Source organism: Saccostrea cucullata, unplaced genomic scaffold (genome assembly GCF_032062105.1).
Source record: "Saccostrea cucullata isolate Sc308-1 unplaced genomic scaffold, CSIRO_AGI_Scuc_v1 ctg489, whole genome shotgun sequence".
NCBI classification, from domain to species: Eukaryota; Metazoa; Mollusca; class Bivalvia; order Ostreida; family Ostreidae; genus Saccostrea; species Saccostrea cuccullata.
Window position 1 is genome coordinate 486,157 of NW_026935196.1, and position 22,141 is coordinate 508,297.

General features: G+C 35.4%; 1 protein-coding gene across 1 annotated transcript in view; it reads left to right on the top strand.

Annotated features, from left to right (window-relative positions):
* LOC134242209 (tudor domain-containing protein 7-like) overlaps positions 1 to 21,921 on the top strand; it is a 40,916-nt gene extending 18,995 nt beyond the window's left edge. The window contains exons 12-29 of the mRNA XM_062724298.1: positions 53 to 186; positions 753 to 912; positions 2,639 to 2,682; positions 2,802 to 2,913; positions 3,106 to 3,216; positions 3,662 to 3,802; positions 3,910 to 4,000; positions 4,112 to 4,243; positions 4,359 to 4,462; positions 4,923 to 5,069; positions 5,367 to 5,465; positions 10,384 to 10,496; positions 10,660 to 11,030; positions 17,214 to 17,806; positions 18,155 to 18,235; positions 19,967 to 20,071; positions 20,437 to 20,554; positions 20,959 to 21,921. Coding sequence (XP_062580282.1) covers positions 53 to 186; positions 753 to 912; positions 2,639 to 2,682; positions 2,802 to 2,913; positions 3,106 to 3,216; positions 3,662 to 3,802; positions 3,910 to 4,000; positions 4,112 to 4,243; positions 4,359 to 4,462; positions 4,923 to 5,069; positions 5,367 to 5,465; positions 10,384 to 10,496; positions 10,660 to 11,030; positions 17,214 to 17,806; positions 18,155 to 18,235; positions 19,967 to 20,071; positions 20,437 to 20,554; positions 20,959 to 21,182 — 2,880 coding nt within the window. The 3' untranslated portion in view covers positions 21,183 to 21,921. The remainder of the gene's footprint in view (positions 1 to 52; positions 187 to 752; positions 913 to 2,638; positions 2,683 to 2,801; positions 2,914 to 3,105; positions 3,217 to 3,661; positions 3,803 to 3,909; positions 4,001 to 4,111; positions 4,244 to 4,358; positions 4,463 to 4,922; positions 5,070 to 5,366; positions 5,466 to 10,383; positions 10,497 to 10,659; positions 11,031 to 17,213; positions 17,807 to 18,154; positions 18,236 to 19,966; positions 20,072 to 20,436; positions 20,555 to 20,958) is intronic.
* The last annotated feature ends 220 nt before the right edge of the window (positions 21,922 to 22,141 follow it).

Here is a 22,141-nt window from a genome sequence, read left to right on the forward strand (position 1 = left end):
CAACACTACATTGACTAGAAATGTACAAGAAATTTTTATTTTGTTGTTTTAGTTGGTTAAAGGGAAGAACAACGGAATTTGGGACACCCGCCTTCAAATACTTTATAAGGAGCAGTACAATGAAGAACCCCCTGCTAATCTTGTGTATTACATAGAGAACTGGCCCGATATAGTCAGGGTAGAGGCGTAAGTATTAAAAATACACACACACAGACAAATACAGAACAGGCCCGATATAGTCAGGGTAGAGGCGTAAGTATTAAACATACACACAGACACACATGCAAACAAATACAGAACTGGCCAGATATAGTCAGGGTAGAGGTACAAGTATGAGTCCCACATACACACACAGACAGACATGCATACAAACAGTATGGACAGAACTGGCCAGATATAGTCAGGGTAGAGGCATAAGTGTAAATCCTACGTAAACGCACACAGACAGACACAGAAACAAAAACACCCTTATAAATAACCACAGCTACAAACACAGATTTAAGCATACTTTATATATTTTCTCAAGTAGGAGATATTAGCACTGGCTAGTCATTGAAGTTATGACAAATATTGACAGCACTGTATATCATAACAAAACATACATTTCAAACAGTAATGTACAAAACAATAAGAATATGAATACTATGTCATATAACTATTATTATTGTCTGTGTCCATTTCAAACATCTTTATTTTCACTTCACATCTAAACAGAAATCTTACTTATTTCTGTATTCCTTGAATTTCTACAGGTGTTCACTAACAGGTAGAAACAGACTTTACCCTGTGACTGAGGAACAAGACAAAGGGGACCACGGGGGTCCCGCGACCCTCCCCAGACCAATCACAGCACAGGCTGGAGGGGACGCACCACCTGTAATAGAATCTACTCAGCCAGCAGTCAGTCAAAAGGTACAATAGTACAGATAGAGCTCAGTCAACAGTCTGTCTAAAGGTAGTTATTATACAATATTACAGATAGAGCACCTGCCCAACCAACAGTCAGTCAAAAGGTAGTTATACAATAGTATAGATAGAACACCTGCCAACAGTCAGTCAAAAGGTAGTTATACAATAGTACAGATAGAGCACCTGCTCAGTCAACAGTCAGTCAAAAGGTAGTTATAAAATAGTACAGATAGAGCACCTGCTCAACCAACAGTCAGTCAAAAGGTAGTTATACAATAGTACAGATAGAGCACCTGCTCAGTCAACAGTCAGTCAAAAGGTAGTTATACAATAGTACAGATAGAGCACCTGCTCAACCAACAGTCAGTCAAAAGGTAGGTATACAATAGTACAGATAGAGCACCTGCCAACAGTCAGTCAAAAGGTAGTTATACAATAGTACAGATAGAGCACCTGCTCAGCCAACAGTCAGTCAAAAGGTAGGTGAACAATAGTACAGATAGAGCACCTGCTCAACCAACAGTCAGTCAAAAGGTAGTTATAAAATAGTACAGATAGAGCACCTGCCAACAGTCAGTCAAAAGGTAGTTATACAATAGAACAGATAGAGCACCTGCTCAGTCAACAGTCAGTCAAAAGGTAGTTTTACAATAGTACAGATAGAGCTCAGCCAACAGTCAGTCAAAAGGTAGGTGTACAATAGTACAGATAGAACACCTGCTCAGTCAACAGTAAGTCAAGAGGTAGGTATATAGTAGTACAGATAGAGCACCTGCTCAACCAACAGTCAGTCAAAAGGTAGGTATACAATAGTACAGATAGAGCACCTGCCAACAGTCAGTCAAAAGTTAGATTTACAATAGTACAGATAGAGCACCTGCCAACAGTCTGTCAAAAGTTAGATTAACAATAGTACAGATAGAGCTCAGTCAACAGTCAGTCGAAAGGTAGGTGTACAATAGCACAGATATAGCACCTGCTCAACCAACAGTCAGTCCAAAGGTAGGTGTACAATAGTACAGAAAGAGCACCTGCTCAGCCAACAATCAGTTAAAAGGTAGTTATACAATAGTGCAGGTAGAGCACCTGCCAACAGTCAGTCAAAAGGTAGTTTAATATACAATAGTACAGATAGAGCACCTGCCAACAGCCAGTCAAAAGGTAGGTGTACAACAGTATAGATAGAGATCAATCAACAGTCAGTCAAAAGGTAGCACCTGCTCCATCAACATTCAGTCCAAAAGGGGGTATCTGAAATACTGTATAAGCAGAAATTTAGCAAGGATTTAATTTTGGCATTATTAGCGAGGGTGCTGAGGTCACTAAAATTGAAAATTGCTAAAATTTGATTGAGTTTTATTTGTAAAAGGTTCTTAAGTGGGCATTTTAAATTCGCTAAAATTACATCTTGCTAAAAATAAAATACCAGTCTTAAAGGACAAATTGCTAAATTTGTGTCTCGCTAAAATTTTCACTTGTACGGTAATTTTTATGCCCCCATAATTGAAGATGATATTGGAGATGGCTACATCATGCCAGCAAGGTTCAGTCAAACTTTTTAAGAGGCCACCTTAAAAAAGAATGGAAAATTGTTTTCAAAACAAGTGGCTTCTTATTATAAGATTATAAGAATTTCCTAAAGATTTTTTTTTTCCAGATTGATGGGAAAGTCTCTGACAGAAACAGACTTAATTAACTAAGTCTAAATAAAATACTGTTTATTTTATAGATCAAAGAGTTAAAAGTACCAACTGGAGAAAATTTACCTATTGGGTAAGTACTTACAGACTACATCTGTGCCATGGTGATTGCTTGATGAAATTTTCAATGATCATGTGTATACAAATACCTACATTTCCCTACCATAGTCACCCTATCATTAATTTTTACAGGGAGAAAGTGACCGTTTACATGACGTACCTGGGAGATGATGGGAGTTTTTGTGTTCAGCATGAAGACAGTGCCATATTTGAGATTACAGAAAAAATCGACATAGTGGCTAATGTAAGAACCTTCCACCATTATACAGTAAAAGCCTTTTCTAAGATCTGATCTCACATTTAAAAACAAAATTTATTTTTCTGAGAAAGAGAAACATGTTTTTGGGCTATTATACAGGGCCCAGATTTGATCTGTCATTTGAAAAAAAAGCATTTTTCTCAGAAAGAGAACCATATTTATTGGACTATTCTACAGGGACCAGTTCCTGATTTGGAGGATTTAGAGCCGGGGAGATTTATTGCTGCGTTGTATAACACAGGGACAGAGGAACTGTGGAGCAGGGCGGAAATAATCAGTAGGGAGGGGGTAAGAAACTAGACTAATATCTGGGATCACTTATAAAATTATGGTCATAATGTCTAAAGCATACTGGTGATGTTCCACATTTACAAATCTTTGGTAACGCAGATTTATTGGAATCAAAATTTTAAAATGGACATTTTAATACAACCTCTGAAAGATTATTTTTTAAGAAATAAAAATCAGAGAAATTACCTTTGCTATAGCTGCAGATCTTTGACTGGCTGGTCTGAAAAAAAGTTGATGGATGACCAGAGAGGTAGTCTAACCCGTTCAAAGAAGTGGTGACTTCTTATTCATGTGGAAAAATGCACTGTTTTTCTATGAATGTGCTTCTGATTAGCATTCCAGTTCAGAGTTTTTAACGCTGAAATAAATTTTATTTGCTACATTTACTTGATCCATTCAATTTGAGGTCAATGGGTCAGATGAGTTATAATTGTGTTTTCAGACAACAGTGGATGTTGTGTTTATTGACTACGGTAATAGAGCCACATGTAACCAGGAGGTCACCCGATTTCTGACGGAGGAGCTCGCCCAGTACCCTGTACAAGTCATCTTCTGTTTCCTCTATGGAGTAACCCCGTTAGAGGTGGGACATCCTTTATTTGTCTAAAGAGAAGATTAAGGTGAAAAATTATGCAGAAATACAGATATATAGGGAAGAGTAATTAACAAAATATCTCTTTTTCATACAAGGGTGAAGAGTCATGGTCCAAATCTTTTAAAGAGAGGTTTGCTGAGATAGTAACAGAGCAGAAACTGACTGCCATTACAAGAGAAATTTTAAGTATGTTCATGAATACATGAAAAGTTTAATTATTTTACAGTTTCAAATTAAATTCCCCAGTATGAAAAGTAAACAGGTCAAGGTCACAATGGAATGAATTATAATTATCAGGCGATGCCACTCACACTGTTGACCTCTTTCTTTCTGACGATACGACGAGTATTAACGACAAGCTAGTCTCAGAGGGCATACTCAGAAAGATAACGGAAGAGGAGCAGGCAGAATCTCTCTGCGGAGAGCCAGGTAAGCCATGATTGCAGTTCAGGGTCAAAAGGTCAAGGTCGGTCAATCTGAAATCTTTGTGAAGAAATCAGCACACTTTCTAATATGAATGAATATTTTGTGATTGTATTTTTAGAGGATCTGGAGTTACCTACAGACAATATGTGGGACGTGTATGTGTCTTACATCCTCACCGGTACCACCTCTGTCATGATACGACTGATCGGGGAAAACCACTCGGTAAGTACTCACTGCAAATACAGAGAAAATTTTTAATATCACAGCTAATATAGGGATGGATGGAGAAGTCAGTGTGTTTATGTTCATTAATAGAGAAAAAAAACAGACAATTTATCTAGTCAAGAAATTGTCAATGGTAAACATTAAAATTCAAGGCTAAGCTTTGATGTGATTTTGTCACTGTATTCTGATCTTATTGTAGTTTTGTTGCAGTGTTACTCTTTACTGATTTTGTTGCACAGTAAAACTCGGTTATAAAGAAGTCACTGGGACCTACAAAATTACTTCGCTATATCCGTAATTCGTTATATCCATATAAGGAATTTGTGAGATTTATATAAATGGGGATCCAAGATAATTTTAGCTATATCCGTGATTTTGCAATATCCCTCTTCATACTCAACGAGTTTTATTGTAGTTATGTTGTTGCGGTGTTAATCTATAACTGATCCTGTTGTAGGACAAACTGGAGGATCTAGAGAGGAGACTGGAGGACGCCTTCCACTCGGCGCCGGAGGATGTAGAGATAAGTGAGGGACAGGTTTGTGTGGCGTATTTAGACGAATTGTTCCATCGTGTCCGGGTCCTCAAGAAGGAGGAGAAAAAGGTTCACAACTTTACGTACCGTGTATCTTATCTCTGTTGTTAATGTCTGTACCCTCACATCTCTACTGATTCTCTCCTGTTGTCTGTTGTTAATGTCTGTACCCTCACATCTCTACTGATTCTCTCCTGTTGTCTGTTGTTAATGTCTGTACCCTCACATCTCTACTGATTCTTTCCTGTTGTCTGTTGTTAATGTCTGTACCCTCACATCTCTACTGATTCTTTCCTGTTGTCTCATCAGACTTCATGTAATCAGAATAGATCAGAGTTGTTGCTGACGACCACATTTTTTTTGTAGTATGAGTGTTACTATTTGGACCATGGTGATGTGGATGGATTGATTCCTGACCAACTACGACCCCTTGATCCAAACATTAACAAGAATCTCCCCTACCAGGTATCAGGCACCACTAGGTTTTCTGTTCAGTATCAGGCACCACTTTGTCTCCCCTACCAGGTATCAGGCACCCCTGTGTTTATTGTTGTCCCCCGCTTGAAAAGTGGGGGATATTAATTTGGGTCTGTCTGTCCGTCTTTCTGTCTGTCTGTAACGCTTTCGTTTCCTCACGATATCTCGAGAACTCTTTAAGCTTTCACAATGAAATTTTGCATAGCAACTCCCTATGGACTAAAGACAAACCCTGTTGATTTTGAGGTCAAAAGGTCAAAGGTCAAGGTCATAAATTAGCAAATTCTGTCTGTTATAGCACTTTCGTTTCCGCACGATATCTCGAGAACCCTTTGAGCTTTTGCAATGAAATTTTACATAACAACTCTCTATGGCCTAAGGAAGACCCCTATTGATTTTGAGGTCAAAAGGTCAAAGTTCAAGGTCATAAATTTATACATTCTGTCTGTGTGTAACACTATCCTTTCTGGGCGATATTTCAAGAAGATTTTGAGATTTTGCAATGTAATTTTATACCAAAACTCCATAAGACCTCTCTCACCCATCTCAAAGTGTCCCGCCGCGTTTGTTAAGCGGTTAGCCAGCTAACCGCTTTATGGCATGGGCCTCCAAAAACTGGAAACTTCCATAAGGCGCTACCTATCGACATCGCTTTATGGCACATAACCTTATCCTTCTGCAACCAAAACCGGAAACTTCCACAAGGTGCTACCTATCGACAACGGTAACTTCAGCAAAGCGCTTCCTATGATTTGTATACTGTTGGCGTAATACGCCCCCTGGTGAGAGATTGACAATAAGCTGTGTATGAAGAGTGGCTATTATAACGATTATATCGAATTCTTATTAGACTAGTATTTACCAATGCATTGACAATACTTAAAACACTAACTTCAAAGAACTGAGAATTTGGTCCTTATTACATATACATTGCGCGATTGCGATTTATAGCAACTGTTAGTTTATTTTTGAAAGTTGAACGATACGGTTAATTATACAGCAGGTTGAAGGTTATTACAGACTGCAAAAACATCAGCAAATCTCTCGATCGAGTTTGATTTTCCTTGCCAAAGTATTAAGAAACACCATTTATTAAGTTAAGTAATACCTGAAAAACGCTTTTATAAAAACACCGAATACATCTGTACGTTTTACACTTTTTGTAACGTTTTTATGGAAACAATAGGATTACCTCCACAATGAAACGTTTGTTTTCTTCTCTTTTCTTCTCTGTCTAATAAACAGATTATAAAAGCTCTGCTCCCAGGGGTAAATTCTCTACTCCGTCTTTGATAATTTAATTTATGACAAACGATCATAAGGGATCACTTACTTTTAGTTTTGAAAAAAATAATGGGGCACTTAAAGTAGTAAAATTAATTTTGAAAAAAAAAAGGATAAATATATATTAATTTTAATCGGCATTGTGATTCTCTTCTAAAAATCAACCGATATAATTATTCACAGAAGAATAAGGTGTGAAAAATCTTGGCAATTAGCAAAAATTTAAAATATATACTTAATGCTTATTTATAAGTTTTGAAAATTTGATCAATTCCTAAGGAACGTATTATTAGCTGAGAAAATACTTTTTGAATTTGAATTTGTCTAATTTGTCGATTATTATTTTGAGCGTTTAAGAAGAATGAAATTAAAATACAGGTGTTTAGAGGCACATTGATAGAAAAGAAATCACTGTATATTGTTTAACCGACATATTGAAGAAAGTGACACTGATAACTTCTTAAGTTACACTGACTTTTAGTGTACATTTGAATTTTTAAATACTAGACTGTATTAATTGATTAGACAACTTTCCTTTTCACATGTTTTATTTGAGAACAATATTGCATGAAGAGTATATGGCAAATACACATTATATGTCCTTATCTAGACATATTGTGCAAGACTTCTTTTAAATGATTCTCATATACCATTTACTTTATTCGAACATTTACTTGTTTGAAAAGTCAATAAAGTACATTTCATAAAGCTTGATAATCTTGTTTACTCGCCAGTCTTCCCGTAGAAGTAGTAGCTCATAATATTACTAAACGGAAATATTCAGTATCTGTATCAAAAAACAAAATGATCAAGGATCGATTTAAGAACGTTCAAGGGGTGAAATCCGTTGCCTAGAAGAAGTAAGCATCCCTCGTTGACAAGTTACAACCGCGGTGAGACTACACATCTGGAGCTCTCTGATATCAATTCATTTACAAAGTCTCTGCTCAGCCATCCTTTTTTCTCTGACTAGCCAGCTGTAGATCTACACTACTCTAAATCTATTAATCTAAAGAATTTAACTTGTCATTTTTTTAGTTGTTTGCTATAGTCGGCTTTACAATTACCTAATTTCAGATTCAATAGAGCATGAAAGACAATTAAATTTTCAACATCAACATAATTGTTTTCATCCAAAGAACGATTGGATGCCACCAAGAGAGAACTTTTAAAAATGCACTTCCTGTCTTTCAAACTGAAGAAATCTCATGTTTAAATTTTGAAACATGCATTTCAATCTAATTAAAATTTATTTAAATGTTCCAAATCCGCTACCGCTTCTCAAACATCTAACATCCCATTCGGGGTCACATCAGAGCGACCTTTCGATTATGAATACATGTACTAGTAAACACAAACACTTTGGCCATGTAGATTCAAGACTCGGTAAACAATTCTCAAGTTAATTCCACGGCTACATATCATCGTTATTGATACTGTCTTACGTTGAATTAAAGTAATTTTGGAATAAATTTCATGTATAGTCTGCAGTCTGGCATCTGAACGTGAATAATGCAAACGAAAGAGCACAAACTATACAAGATACCCCACACGTCATACATAACACAGCTTTTGCAATGCATATTTTGTTTACTACAAAACTCCTCGGGTGTTTTGGTTCGGTGGTGAAAACAAGAAACCCATCTGAACTATAAGCCAAGATTTCGGAGGAACCATTTTCTTTGGCTAATCGAAGATTCACTCTTACATGACCTCAAATAGGATGTTGTTAGATGTTTGAGAAGCAGTAGCGGATTCAGAACATCTAATTTTAATTAGACTGCATCCATCTGTGACCTCAGTTTGGAATGTTATTGGTTTTACTATTAAGTAAAGTACTAGTATTACAAAAACAGATTGTCTGTTTTTTTTTTCTCTGGTGACATTGCAATTGGACAAAGATATGCATACTTAAATATTATCATTTCATGCACTTTTTTCGGTACATATTAGATGAAAGCATGCTAACCGCTTTTCAGTACTTTCAGTACTTTGATTTTATTATTATTTACTGTATTACTATTACTATTACATGTCGCTATTTTTAGTACAGGGGCATGAGCAGAGTTATTACGTATAAAACAGGTTCTCGGCGGACTTTATATTCTTATTACATCTATTAGAACTGTTTAATATAGGTTAAATTAGACACCATGCATTGTGTAAAAATTTTGACAATATCGAACATGAAAATATACATGTATGTGACTTCATATTTGTATATAATTTTCGCTAGATGAAAGCGTTTCCATAGTGTAGTGGTATGTCTCTCGCTTCACGTGTGACGGGTTCCAGGTTCGAAACCCGGATGATGCATTTTCTTTTTTTTTCGAAATACTTTTTTTTACTAAATGATAGTATTCAGCATGTGAAATGAAAAATTTATGAGGTCTGGCTTGTACAAACTCATAAAATCATTATTACAGTGTGATAAATATTCCATAAAAAAAGAATCTTCTATACACCTGAAAAGAATAAGTCATCAAATCTTTATATCTATATTGGCATATTTTATTTGTTTCAGTATAGTCATGTTTACCTTTAATAATTCTACAAATTTAGTCAGAGGGATCCGACCCCCCCCCCCCCCCCCCCCCCCCCCCGAACTGCACATGGTTTACCTTTTCCCTAAGCGGGGGACACAAATTCTCTGATTTAGCTTGTTCATCATTAGGACTGAGGTGCTGGAGTACCGTAATGAAATAGTGGGACTTTTACTGCAGTATTGATTCTCTTGACAATACAAACTGCATTCAGAGTTCTCTGAGGAGACTGTAGCTCTAGTGATTCTGACTAAAATAGTCTTAAAATTTTTTTTTGAATTTCTGTAAAAAGTATAAAACATTTATTGTCAGCCAAAAAAAAATGGAGGAGCATGGTGAAAGAATTTTAGAAGAGCTACTATAGGATCACCAATTTTCCAGGGGGGTGTATATTTATTGCGTTCATAGTATGAAGAGACCCATGAATTTGTCCTATGTGAAATTTCATATGTTTAGCAGCTCCACAATTTGTCAACCACAAAATTCATACCCCAAAATAGACCTCTTTTCCTCAAACCATGAAAAATGAACCCCAAGTCAATATGTAAATTTTTACGGTATTTTGAATTCTGATATGTATTGTCTCCTTTATAGCACACACAGAATTTGATCTATGTATTTATCAGTTGAAAACTCTAAGGTTGTATTTTTGCGTAACTCTTAACCATGAAAAAAGTACCGTATAAGTGGAAAGTTTAGCGAGACGCAAATTTAGCGATTTGTCCTGAAAAACTGGTAATTTATTTTTAGTGAGATGTTATTTTAGCGATTTTAAAATGCACGATAAGTTACACTAAATACTATGCACTTAATATTTAACGATATTCAATTTTAGTGATATCGGCACCCTCGCTAATAATGCCAAAATTAAATCCTCGCTAAAATTCTACTTATACGGTAATAATGACATGCTTTTACCCAAGCAAATTGCCTGACTCTTGATCTTGGACCAGTTGAAGTTCACATAATGCTTGTTGATTTTTTTAAAAGTGATTAAATCTGAGATAAAGATTGTTTTACTTTCACTATTTCTTTTTTAGTTATTACTCGTACACAATAAATGGTTTTATTTATTGTAGGCCTTTGAGGTATCATTAAATGGTCTAGAGGCCTATGCAGGGAATGTAACTGTACTAGAGAAATTGTGTGATATGGCGCTAGGTAAAACTCTGGTGGCAGAGGTCACAGCAAGGTGAGAAAGGTCGTTAGTATACCTGTAAAATAAGTAAAGATTCAGGTGAGATTAGGTCATTAGTTACCTGTAAAATAAGTAAAGGTTCAGGTAAATTGATTGCTGATAAGCTGCAGAAATATAGCATACTGGTTGAACTTTAAGGTATATTTTTTTTTTACAGGGATGGGATTTTTTCTGTTGTATTGTATGACACAGAAGGCGACTCAGACATAAATATTAATCAAGAAATCCTCAAAGCTGTGCAGTTGGAATCGGAAACATCTTTGCTAGCAGCCGCCGGAAGTAACCCTCAGTCTACAGAGTCATCGCCCCTTCCTCAGCGTAGAATCACTGAATTATCGACCCAGCCAATCGCAACCTCTGACTTATCTACCCAGCCAATCGCAACCTCTGACTTATCTACCCAGAAAATCACAACCTCTGATTTATCTACCCAGCCAATCACAAGCCCACAATCCCTCTCTCCCACAAGACAACCACAGAACTCTGCAAATAGTGATGCTCAGTCAACATCCGTACAAGTCCCCAAAGGTAAAATTAATTTCTAGTAGAATTGCAACTTTGTTGTAATATAGTGGTATTCTTTTCCTTAGAATGCTGCATGTGCATAAACTTCAAAAAGTCGGCTTACTATTTTTGGGGCTTCTGCACGGACAGCAATGTGCTCACTTGTGAATACTGTCAATAAATCATACAGAAATATAAACATGGTGTGGACATGTGATGCACTAATTCATGAAGCAGTGATAGTGCTAAGTTTTGATTATGTCAATAGTAAATTTGTTCATACAATTATAATACTGCTTTTTAGCTCACCTTGTTGAAGTCCAGATGAGCTTATGCTATAACCCCAGTCTCAGCGTTAAAATTGGTTCCCTGATTTAAGTTTAAGAAGCAAATCCATTCCCAAGTAACTTTAACTATAAGCCCTATCTGGACCAAACTTGCATGGATGATGCATCTTGAGATAGACACTACCAGACTTGCTTCAGATGCTGAATACATTTTCCAGGTGAGTGACCAGGTTAAAGTTTTTGGAGCAGTCCATTCCCAAGTAACTATAAGCCCCATTTGGACCAAACTTGCATGGTCAGTGCACCTAGAAATGGACACTACCAGACTTGCTTCAGATGCTGGATCTGATCTACATTTTCCATATGAGTGACCATGATGATATTTTTGGAGTAATTCTATGATTACATGGCTTGTTATGATTAAACTTGCATTGATGATGCATATAAGAATGGAGGCTTCTATTTTTGATTTAGATGTTGAAACGGACAGAAAATTTGATAAATGAACAGGTTAAAGTGTTTGGAGAAAGTCCATTTTCAAATAATTGCAAGTCTTAATTTTTATTATATACCTAATGTGTATCACCCAATTTTACTGTTGAATTTACGCTATCACGTGATGTCGTGATCCGATTTTCCGGATCACCAACATGTTGATTTCTGAATCCATATCACCACTCTCTGAAACTGATGACGTAGTACGCAGAAATACATGTATGACGTTATTTTTCTTGCGCGTTAAAAAGTCCCTTGTTATTATGCTTTGTTTTATGGATAAATGTGAAGCAATTGATCTCTAAAGTTTTCTTTTGCCATATTTTGCTAGTTATGAGGGGGTATATAATAAATTTATCATTATAACAGTAACTTGATCCGAAGAGCCGTATCATGTCTCGTTGACAGGTGCGGATCATCAGATCAAACTCGACGCTTTGCGTCTCGTTAGATCTGATGATCCGGGCCTGTCAATGAGACATGATACGACCCTTCGGATCAAGTTATTGTTATAATAATATATATAAACCAAACTTACATGGATTATTAATCTCAGGATGCACACTTACTGAAAAAAGAGTGATGTGAGATTTGCAGAGAACTCAAAGATAACATTCAATGAGGTGAGCTTTGTAATTTTTGATTACCTATGTTTCTATTTTTAGCTCACCTCAACGAAGTTGGGGGGAGCTTATGTGATACCCTCGGCTTCTGCGTCCCGGGTTAAGGTTAAGTTTTTTGGAGCAGTTTTCTTTTTAAGTACTTCTATGTCCTATATTGATTAGACATGCATGGAAGATGTTTCTAATGTGTTTCATTGTACCAGTCAAAGTTTCAGATGCTGCAATTTCAGCAAAGGAATGACCAGGTTAATGTTTTTGGTGCAGGTTAACATTTTTGGTGCAGTTTTTGGTGTAGGTCTCATTTCCGAGTAACTCTAAGCCCTATGTTGACCAAACTTACATGGATGGTACATCTTAGGATTATAACACAATGTTTTTTTATTTGGTTATATATATATTTATTATGTCACTGTTGCACAATAAAGACGTTCATGCATATACAGTTAGAACAATGTTGTCTGCACTGGTACAGTTAAAATATGATAGAGTTAGTACTTGGTATATCCACTGGAAGCCAAACTAGTAACTAGTACAGGGGGGCACAAAGTTCGTATAGTGGTACGTCTGAAACGTTTGTATAAAGTTCTTGTTCTGTCTCTCTCGATCTGTTCTCCGCCCGTCCAGTCTCCGAATATATATATCTTCATATTTCCAATCGTCAGATCCTGGTTTAATAATTAATTATGGGAAAGCTTCTAAGTCATTTGTGAAATTGCTTCGATCGATTTTCTTGCAGATTTAATCAAGTATTCAATAACAATTCTGAATGTGGTCAATTAATGTTATCAAGTCATTTTCCAATACATTTAATTATTTAGATACCAATAAGAGATACTGACCACTTCGTTCAATTATGATATTTCATCAAAGCTGACCCATAATATTTCACATTAATATTTACACCAGTATTGACTACATTAAACACATTATCAGTAAATAGAAATATAGTACATTAGAACCTAAATGGCTCTCAAGGACAAATAAGGATTATTATGCCTTATACACATATGTCCTTTTTAATCAAATAAAAGAAACACAACAAATATTAAAAAGGTAATATATAGTTTATTTATATGTACGGTATGGTCCAATTGTGTTACATTCCTCCCTCACAAGAGATGAATTAGTTTAATTCATAGTCGATGGAATTGGAACTTGTGGATTTTTCCATGGTAATTTATGTCTATTTGGTTTGTAAGTATCGGCATAATGTAATTCTCATCAGGTTGGACGAGAAGTAATATAAGGAATGGTTAAATAGTTACAACACATAGTTTACGAGACAATAAAGTCTTCCTCCACCTGGATACGAACAACACAGTAATATATGGTTCATGAAACATTAGTCTCGAAATCAACAGACTGTCCAATATTCACGATCCTCGGCTCTTATTCGAAAGAGGGATCGACTTACACAAGAGTTCATTTACAATGCAGCGGGGTCGTCATTCTTAACTGTAAGGATATCTGTCCTCAGTTTCGAATAAAGTTTTTTTTTTTTTTTGTAATTGTTTCGACAGAGTCAACTTCAGCGATGAGAACAGTAGTCGATGATGGTGCAGATGCAATATTATGTCTGCTAGTGGTATCTTCACTAGGGGATTAAATCGCCACCAATTTCAGTTGTTCCTTCTCTCCGTCTGCTTTCTTAACCTTTTGCCAAAATCTACTTGACCAACACCTTTTGCATTTATAATAGATATAAATAGAATCCAGGATTGAAGCGATGCTGATTATTGAAATAGAATAAACCCAATTTGGCCAACTCCCAGTTTGAGATGAAGGATTAATAGATGACGGAGTGCAATTATCACCACTCCAGGGAGTTTTTGTTCTTCAACGTCAGAATTTGTAATTGACTTACATGTTCTCAGTTTCGGTAAATTTGTTCAAAAGTACAGCACAAATCAGTAAATATCATTAGTGTCCAACGTTTTCTTCATTTGTAAGTATCTTCAAAGGACTGCTATCACCTGTCGTCGTGTTCCTCATTTCCACGAATTATGATATTCACAGTCAATATTCTTTTAAAACATAAACACTGTACTATCCTCTTTTACAATCGCATCCTCGCAGCGAATTGAAGTCAGAATTAGTACAAACACTTATGACGGCCCATTAACACTGGGTCAGACGTTATTCATCGTCCTTGGTATCAGACCAACGTCATATGCCTCAAATTTATCCACGATGAACCCTAATGTTTGATTTAGTGTTGCAATTTTGTCAAAATTTGTATAATAATTCTTCAAAATAAATCTAGTAAGTCAAATTCAAAATTTAGAAAATGTGACAATAAATCTGACGTGAACTTCATTACCATTTTCTCTTGCCTGTTCATTACAAGATATTGCTTAATATTTTCTCTCTTTTTTTTTAAACAACATTGGTTAAAAGCAAACTATCATCACTACATATGTACAATAGAATTAAATGCATTCCTTGTGCTTAGAAATTCATTTTCAAGATAATGATGATTTTTTTTTTTTCCTCAATTTTTTTAAATTAGTCTTATACATTTTTTTAGAGCAAAGAATTTAATGCACACTGAATGATGAAAGAATTTCTTTGCATAAAATTTCAAATCTTTCTTCATTTTTAAAATCATTTGTTTAATAAGTCAGAATTATCTATTAAGAGAATCCAAAACAATAAGCCAAGCCTATTTTTTTTTAAATTATTTTTTTTTTAAAATATCAAAACATTGTCAGGCTACAGATACTTCTGGGTCAGAAAGCTACGTCCTACCTTGCCACATTTTCCCTTCGCATTCGACATTTTAGTTATACTCTGCACGGCCTTGGTCATTGACATTAAAATGATCATGGAGAATTTCGATATTCCTGGTCACAAACATAAAATTTATCTACAGTTTTCAAACCAGTGATCACCCGTTCGAATCAAAATCCTGGTCACGGCACCAAATGAACGTCTATAACACAATGTTTTTTTATTTGGTTATATATATATTTATTATGTCACTGTTGCACAATAAAGACGTTCATGCATATACAGTTAGAACAATGTTGTCTGCACTGGTACAGTTAAAATATGATAGAGTTAGTACTTGGTATATCCACTGGAAGCCAAACTAGTAACTAGTACAGGGGGGCACAAAGTTCGTATAGTGGTACGTCTGAAACGTTTGTATAAAGTTCTTGTTCTGTCTCTCTCGATCTGTCCTCCGCCCGTCCAGTCTCCGAATATATATATCTTCATATTTCCAATCGTCAGATCCTGGTTTAATAATTAATTATGGGAAAGCTTCTAAGTCATTTGTGAAATTGCTTCGATCGATTTTCTTGCAGATTTAATCAAGTATTCAATAACAATTCTGAATGTGGTCAATTAATGTTATCAAGTCATTTTCCAATACATTTAATTATTTAGATACCAATAAGAGATACTGACCACTTCGTTCAATTATGATATTTCATCAAAGCTGACCCATAATATTTCACATTAATATTTACACCAGTATTGACTACATTAAACACATTATCAGTAAATAGAAATATAGTACATTAGAACCTAAATGGCTCTCAAGGACAAATAAGGATTATTATGCCTTATACACATATGTCCTTTTTAATCAAATAAAAGAAACACAACAAATATTAAAAAGGTAATACATAGTTTATTTATATGTACGGTATGGTCCAATTGTGTTACAGGATGCATACTACCAGACTTGCTTCGGATGCTGAATCTGACCTACATTTTCCAGTTGAGTGAACAGATTAAAGTTTTTGGTGCAGGTTTCATTTCGAAGATACTATGAGCCCTATAATGACCAAACTTGCATGGATGGTACATCCTAGGATGCATATTACAAGACTTGCTTCGGATGCTGAATCTGACCTACATTTTCCAGTTGAGTGAACAGATTAAAGTTTTTGGTGCAGGTTTCATTTCCAAGTTTCTATGAGACATATAATGACCAAACTTGCATGGATGGTACATCTTAGGATGCATACTACCAGACTTGCTTCGGATGCTGAATCTGACCTACATTTTCCGGTTGAGTGAACAGGTTAAAGTTTTTGGTGCAGGTTTCATTTCCAAGTTACTATGAGACATATAATGACCAAACTTGCATGGATGGTACATCTTAGGATGCATATTACAAGACTTGCTTCGGATGCTGAATCTGACCTACATTTTCTGGATGAGTAAACAGGTTAAAGTTTATGGTGCAGGATTCATTTCCAAGTAACTTTGAGCCCTATAATGACCAAACTTGCATGGATGGTACATCTAAGGGTGCATTCTACTAGGCTGGCTTCAGAAGCTGAATCTGACCTACATTTTCCGGATTAGTGAAAAGGTTAGTTTTTTATACAGGTTTCATTTCCAAGTAACTTTGAGCTCTATGTTGAACAAACTTGCATGGATGATACATCTTAGGCTGCACACTAATGGACTTGCTTCAGATGCTGAATTCGACATACATTTTCCAGATAATAGACCTCGTAAAAGTTATGGGTGCAGGTCTATCACCAAGAAACTATAAGGCTTATATAAACCAAAGTTGCAAATGATGCATCGAGGGATGAAAACTCTCAGAATCTTGCTTCAGATGCTGGATTTTAAGTACATTTTCATGATGAAGAACTAGTTTGAAGTTTTTATAAAGGACTATTTCAAAGTATCAAAATTGCATAAATTTTGCATTTTTGGATGTACACTTTTTGTTGGTTAATTGTGTGACTTAATTTGCCTTACTTAAAGACAACATTCGTTGAGGTGAGCTCTGTAATCTCTGATTACCTATGTTTCAACTGAATATTGGTTTGATACAGAATCCCAGCCTACGAAGAAGAGTTCAAGAGAGGGAAAAGAAAGAGGAGGCACAGAGTCCTGGGAATCGGAGAGTGGGGAGGGGTCCTGGGAAACAGAAGAAGAAGAGGTTGTAGAGGGAGCCGTGGCCAGGAAACCCATGTCAGCCGGTGCTGTACCAAAACTCGCGTCAGCTGGTGCCATACCGAAATCCACGTCAGCTGGTGCCATACCAAAGTCAGCTGGTGCCATACTGAAATCCACGCCAACTAAAACCTCACCAAAAAAAGATGCTCACAATGTTACCGAAAAAAGTGCATACAGTAACGTTACTTCACCGGTGAAAAAATTGACAGAGGGATTATCTAGTCTTACTACACAAGATTCTGTGATATCGGACACTCCCCCAGGGGTGAGAGCAGATGGTGTGCCCAAGGACCAGGGGGGACAAAATATATACACATGGAGGAGAAATTCCTCGGAACTTTCTTGTGAGGCCTTGGAGGATATCAATTCTTACAATAAAAGACCAGTGCCAAAAACTTTCACAATACCCCCTAAGGGGGAATATTGTGATTTACATATTATCAATATTTTTGACCCTACAAACTTTGTGGTAAGTGACTGGCTATAGTTTTAGCCAATAAGAAGTGGTTCCTTTGTTCTTTCTGGTATATGTGAATTTATAACAGGCTTATAGCAAAATGCCAGAAACAACCAATTTTATTTTGTTATAGATATAAATCATTGCATCTATTTAGTTAATAATATTCTTTTTTTTAAAACATAGTGAATGAAAATTACTTTGCTTTATTAAGCATGCATTCTTGATAAGTGTGTTTGCTGAAACCAGGTTTTCCCGTATATGTGAGACTTGCAGACAAAATTTTATATAACAAACAAAATTATATTTCTATGGCATTCAATTTTAATTCAGATTTCATCTTTGTAATTTTTTCCACAGTGCATACCTTTCCAACACATGGCCGAGTCAGAGAAACTGCTGAAAGAAATGATGGAATATTTCAACTCCAATCAAAGTCTGGTAAGTTATACACAAAAAAAAAGTACTGTACTAAGAAGCACAAATTTTCATGGCAATAAAATTTCTTGGATTTGTCATCTAAGGTAGTTTTGTGGGCATTTAATTTCGCTATTTTGAAAGTAACCATATTCAAGATATAATGATATAAAATATTGTGTGGGATTTAATTTTGCTGATAATTTTTAACAACGAAATAAACAAAATTTAATCCCTCACAAATATTTGTGCATTAACAGTATCTTAAGAGAAAACACATTTAACAAGGCTGTTTATTTGCTACCATGCACACCAGGTCAAGTTTTATGTGTCTTGTCGAAGTCCAACAGTCTATTTTAATAGGACTTTTGAGCAGAAGCTTATGTAAAGTTCTGTCAATATTTAATTAACATAAAAAATATTTATGAGATAAAGAGTGATATATATGGTAAGTGTCTCAATTGGCCCCTTAAAATGAATATCTTAATTTTACTTTATATATAGCTTTAATTTGTACAGCTATATATGCGACCTTTATTGGTCATTTTCATCAAAATGCCGTTATTTTAGAAATATGACATCATAAAGATCACGTTTTCCCGCCATTTTAGCATATTTTGTATAAAACTGCTTACTTTCAAGCAGTTTTTCTCCCAGAAAATATAGAGCGCAGCCTTGAACAAGCTTTATATTTTTACCAAAGATGTATCTATCCAATACTGATTAGTGACAGAAAAATTATGTATGTTCTACACTGCGCTCTATGTTTTCCATAAGAAAAAAACATCAAGAAAAAGGCATATTTTTGGCTTTTTTGTTAGATAGCAAAAAGAACATTATTTCTCATGTCATTCACAGCTAGAGAGTGCATATAAATGTGAAAAATATATTAGAAATATTTCTAATATACTCTCTTCTTTAAAATAAATATCAATTAAACATATCTGAATGTCATTCTAAAATGATGATTTTTATGGGGGCAAAATTGGCTCTTATCATATATACTCCTTTTGGACCAATTTATAGCGAGCACAGTGAGCTCAATAGACTAACGTGTATGAGCAGAGGAAATTCGGATTGAAATGTGTACATACGTCAGCCAAATTTCTCTGTGCAACATTCCCAGAATTCCTGCACTACCCAATGTCCTTTGCGGGAATAAATCAAAAATAGTAAAAAAAATTAAAGGAACATTGTTTCTTACCGAAATCTTAATGAAATGATTTTGCCTTACCTTATTCAAAAAAATACCCCCATGCCACAACACCGGCCTTCACCTTGCCCTTCGGAAATGATACAAATGACGTCACCGGAAACTTACGAATTTTGACGAAGTTATGTCGGTTGCTTCCGTGAAACTCGGAAAACATGTTGCGTAGCATAGCAACATGGTGGCTAAAACATAGCAACAACTTACTTGAAAAGAACGATTTAATGCAATCTCTTTTCCATAAAACTAGCGTTTGCGTCCTAAGTCAACAGAACTTTTTATCTGATGTCATACTTTCGTCACTTCAACGGTTCGGGTATTTCCGATTTTGTCGGAAACTTCCGAGAAGTTTGGAATCTCGATCCCGATGCTTGGGAAATGATTTCTTTTTATTGTTTTGTTTTAATCTTTTTGCTTTCTTTTTCTTGAATGAAAGACAGTACATGTGTAGGTTTATGATAGTAAATAAACTGCGCTCGCCCCAACGGTCACACCGTAAAACATATTATATTGATATTAATGTATATATTTATATGATTTCACAGACTTTAAAGAATTCGGACCTGATGGAAGGTCAGATGTATGCTGGAAATAAAGATGGTATGTGGTATCGGGTAATAATCAAAAGCAAGATCACTTCCAGAAACATGGTGAGTATAGTGAATAAAAAATATTACTTCTATGTATTGTAAAAGTAAATGATTTCTAGAGACAAGAGTCAAGGTCCCAGACAATGAACCTGAATTAATTGCATCAGAAGATGGTTATAACATAGACGTGTACTACTTAAATGTTTATTTTAACGAGAAGGGGTCCTGTCCCCATTGCATTGTGAATTTTTTCGTTTTTTAACATCTTACATGAAGTATTAATCTGTAAGTGTAAAAGATACATTTCCAAAGAAAAAATTAACTGTTTTAAGTCAATGCTCATTAGCTTTATGTATAAATTTTAAAAAATGAATAGTGAACAGTGTATTGTGTGATAACTGTGATGAATTTCACTGCCTTTGCAGGCCTCTGTATATCTTGTTGACTGGGGGGAGTTCACTCTCCTGAATTTAGAGGAGATAAAACCTCTACCTATCTGCTTCACAAAGCTCCCACAACTAGCATTCAAAGGAAAACTTTATGGTAAGTTACTTTTAGAAGTTAATAACCACGTTCTAGTTTGTTAGGTATGCCAGGACATCAACAATAGTTGGAAACATGGGATAATTTACATAATGGGCAAAGCTGGTTATGCATAAATTATCCCACTTTTCCAACTGTCGTTGATGTCCCTGGCATACTCTACTGACTAGACATTGACTCTTTATATTTATATGTGAAATAAAATTTGACATATAAATTACAAAAATGCTGTCTTTGGATTTAAAATACACAAAGTAGACAGTCTTGCCAAATTACATGCCTAAGTTCTCATTATTAAAAATAATAGTTCATTTGATAGAAAACAAAGAAGCTTTAATACATCTAAAGTTTACACCTATGTAGTTTCTCTGTTGGTTCTTACAATGTACAGATAACTTTTTCAGGAGTGAAGCCAGCCAAGGACTCTTACATGTGGAGTGAGGCCGCCAAGTACAAGTTTATCCAGATGGCTCACGATCGCAGCTTGGTTGCGCTGATTTGTGGGAGTGAGCAGGTGGGGGGACAAGAGGTGGTGTCCCTGAGACTGATGGATACCTCTGACCCAGATAGGGATGTCTGTCTGGACGAGGAACTCTTAGAGATGGGGGTGGCCGAAAAAGTCAGATAGGGATGTCTGTCTGAACGAAGAATGGGGTGACCGAAAAAGTCAGGTTTTCTTCATGATCTATGGAATTGAGCTGTTCAATTATTGAAGTACATGAGCATCTATACTATCAGCCCTTAACCATGTATTTAAAATTCAAATGACTTTTATAAAGTGTAGATATTATGTATAGTCTATCCAAATTGCTTTAAATTCAACAAAAACCTGTCAAATAGTGTTAAAACGCAGGACTTGATGCATTCTAGTGCCATGTATTTCATAACATCATTTATGTTTTAAATTGAAGAAACATTGATCACAAAAATGATAAATTTTAGGTTCACACACCACTTGTACTAATGGTGTATGTGTGTTGGAAGTTACATTACCATTACTTTAATACTATGTGCAGTGAATGGTGAATATATTTTGCCTTTTTAAACATAACTTACTGGTTTATCTCAGACTTGTGAAGTGGAGTGTTTTATTAAAGTGAAAACTGCTCCTGAAATCATAGCAGATTTATATAATAAATATGTAGATATGTATACATACTTTGTATAGCTTGATGTTGATATATAACAAATGGAAAGTTGGCAACTACATACATAATATTAATTCTCATTAACAATGCACATGTAGTTGCTCAAAAATTTGTTATTTTATGATTTTCATATCGGACTTCAGCTTGCATCATTAATGGCATTTCTTTTGCAGTACTGTTAAATATTTGTTGATGAAATAAAATGTTTAAACTTGAAAAAGATTAGATTTCTATGTATCCAGTACTTGTAAGCTCTTTTGAGCCATCGACTCGAAAGAGCTAATGTTATGGCTATTTTTGAGGAATGCATCATCTTTTTGGATAGTGGGTTACAAGTTCTTGTCAAATTGTTACAGGGTATCCATGACCCAAGGCTTTTTGTATTGAATAATATGGATGGTCTCAAGGTCACTTTGAGGTTTAACTGAATTGTGATAAA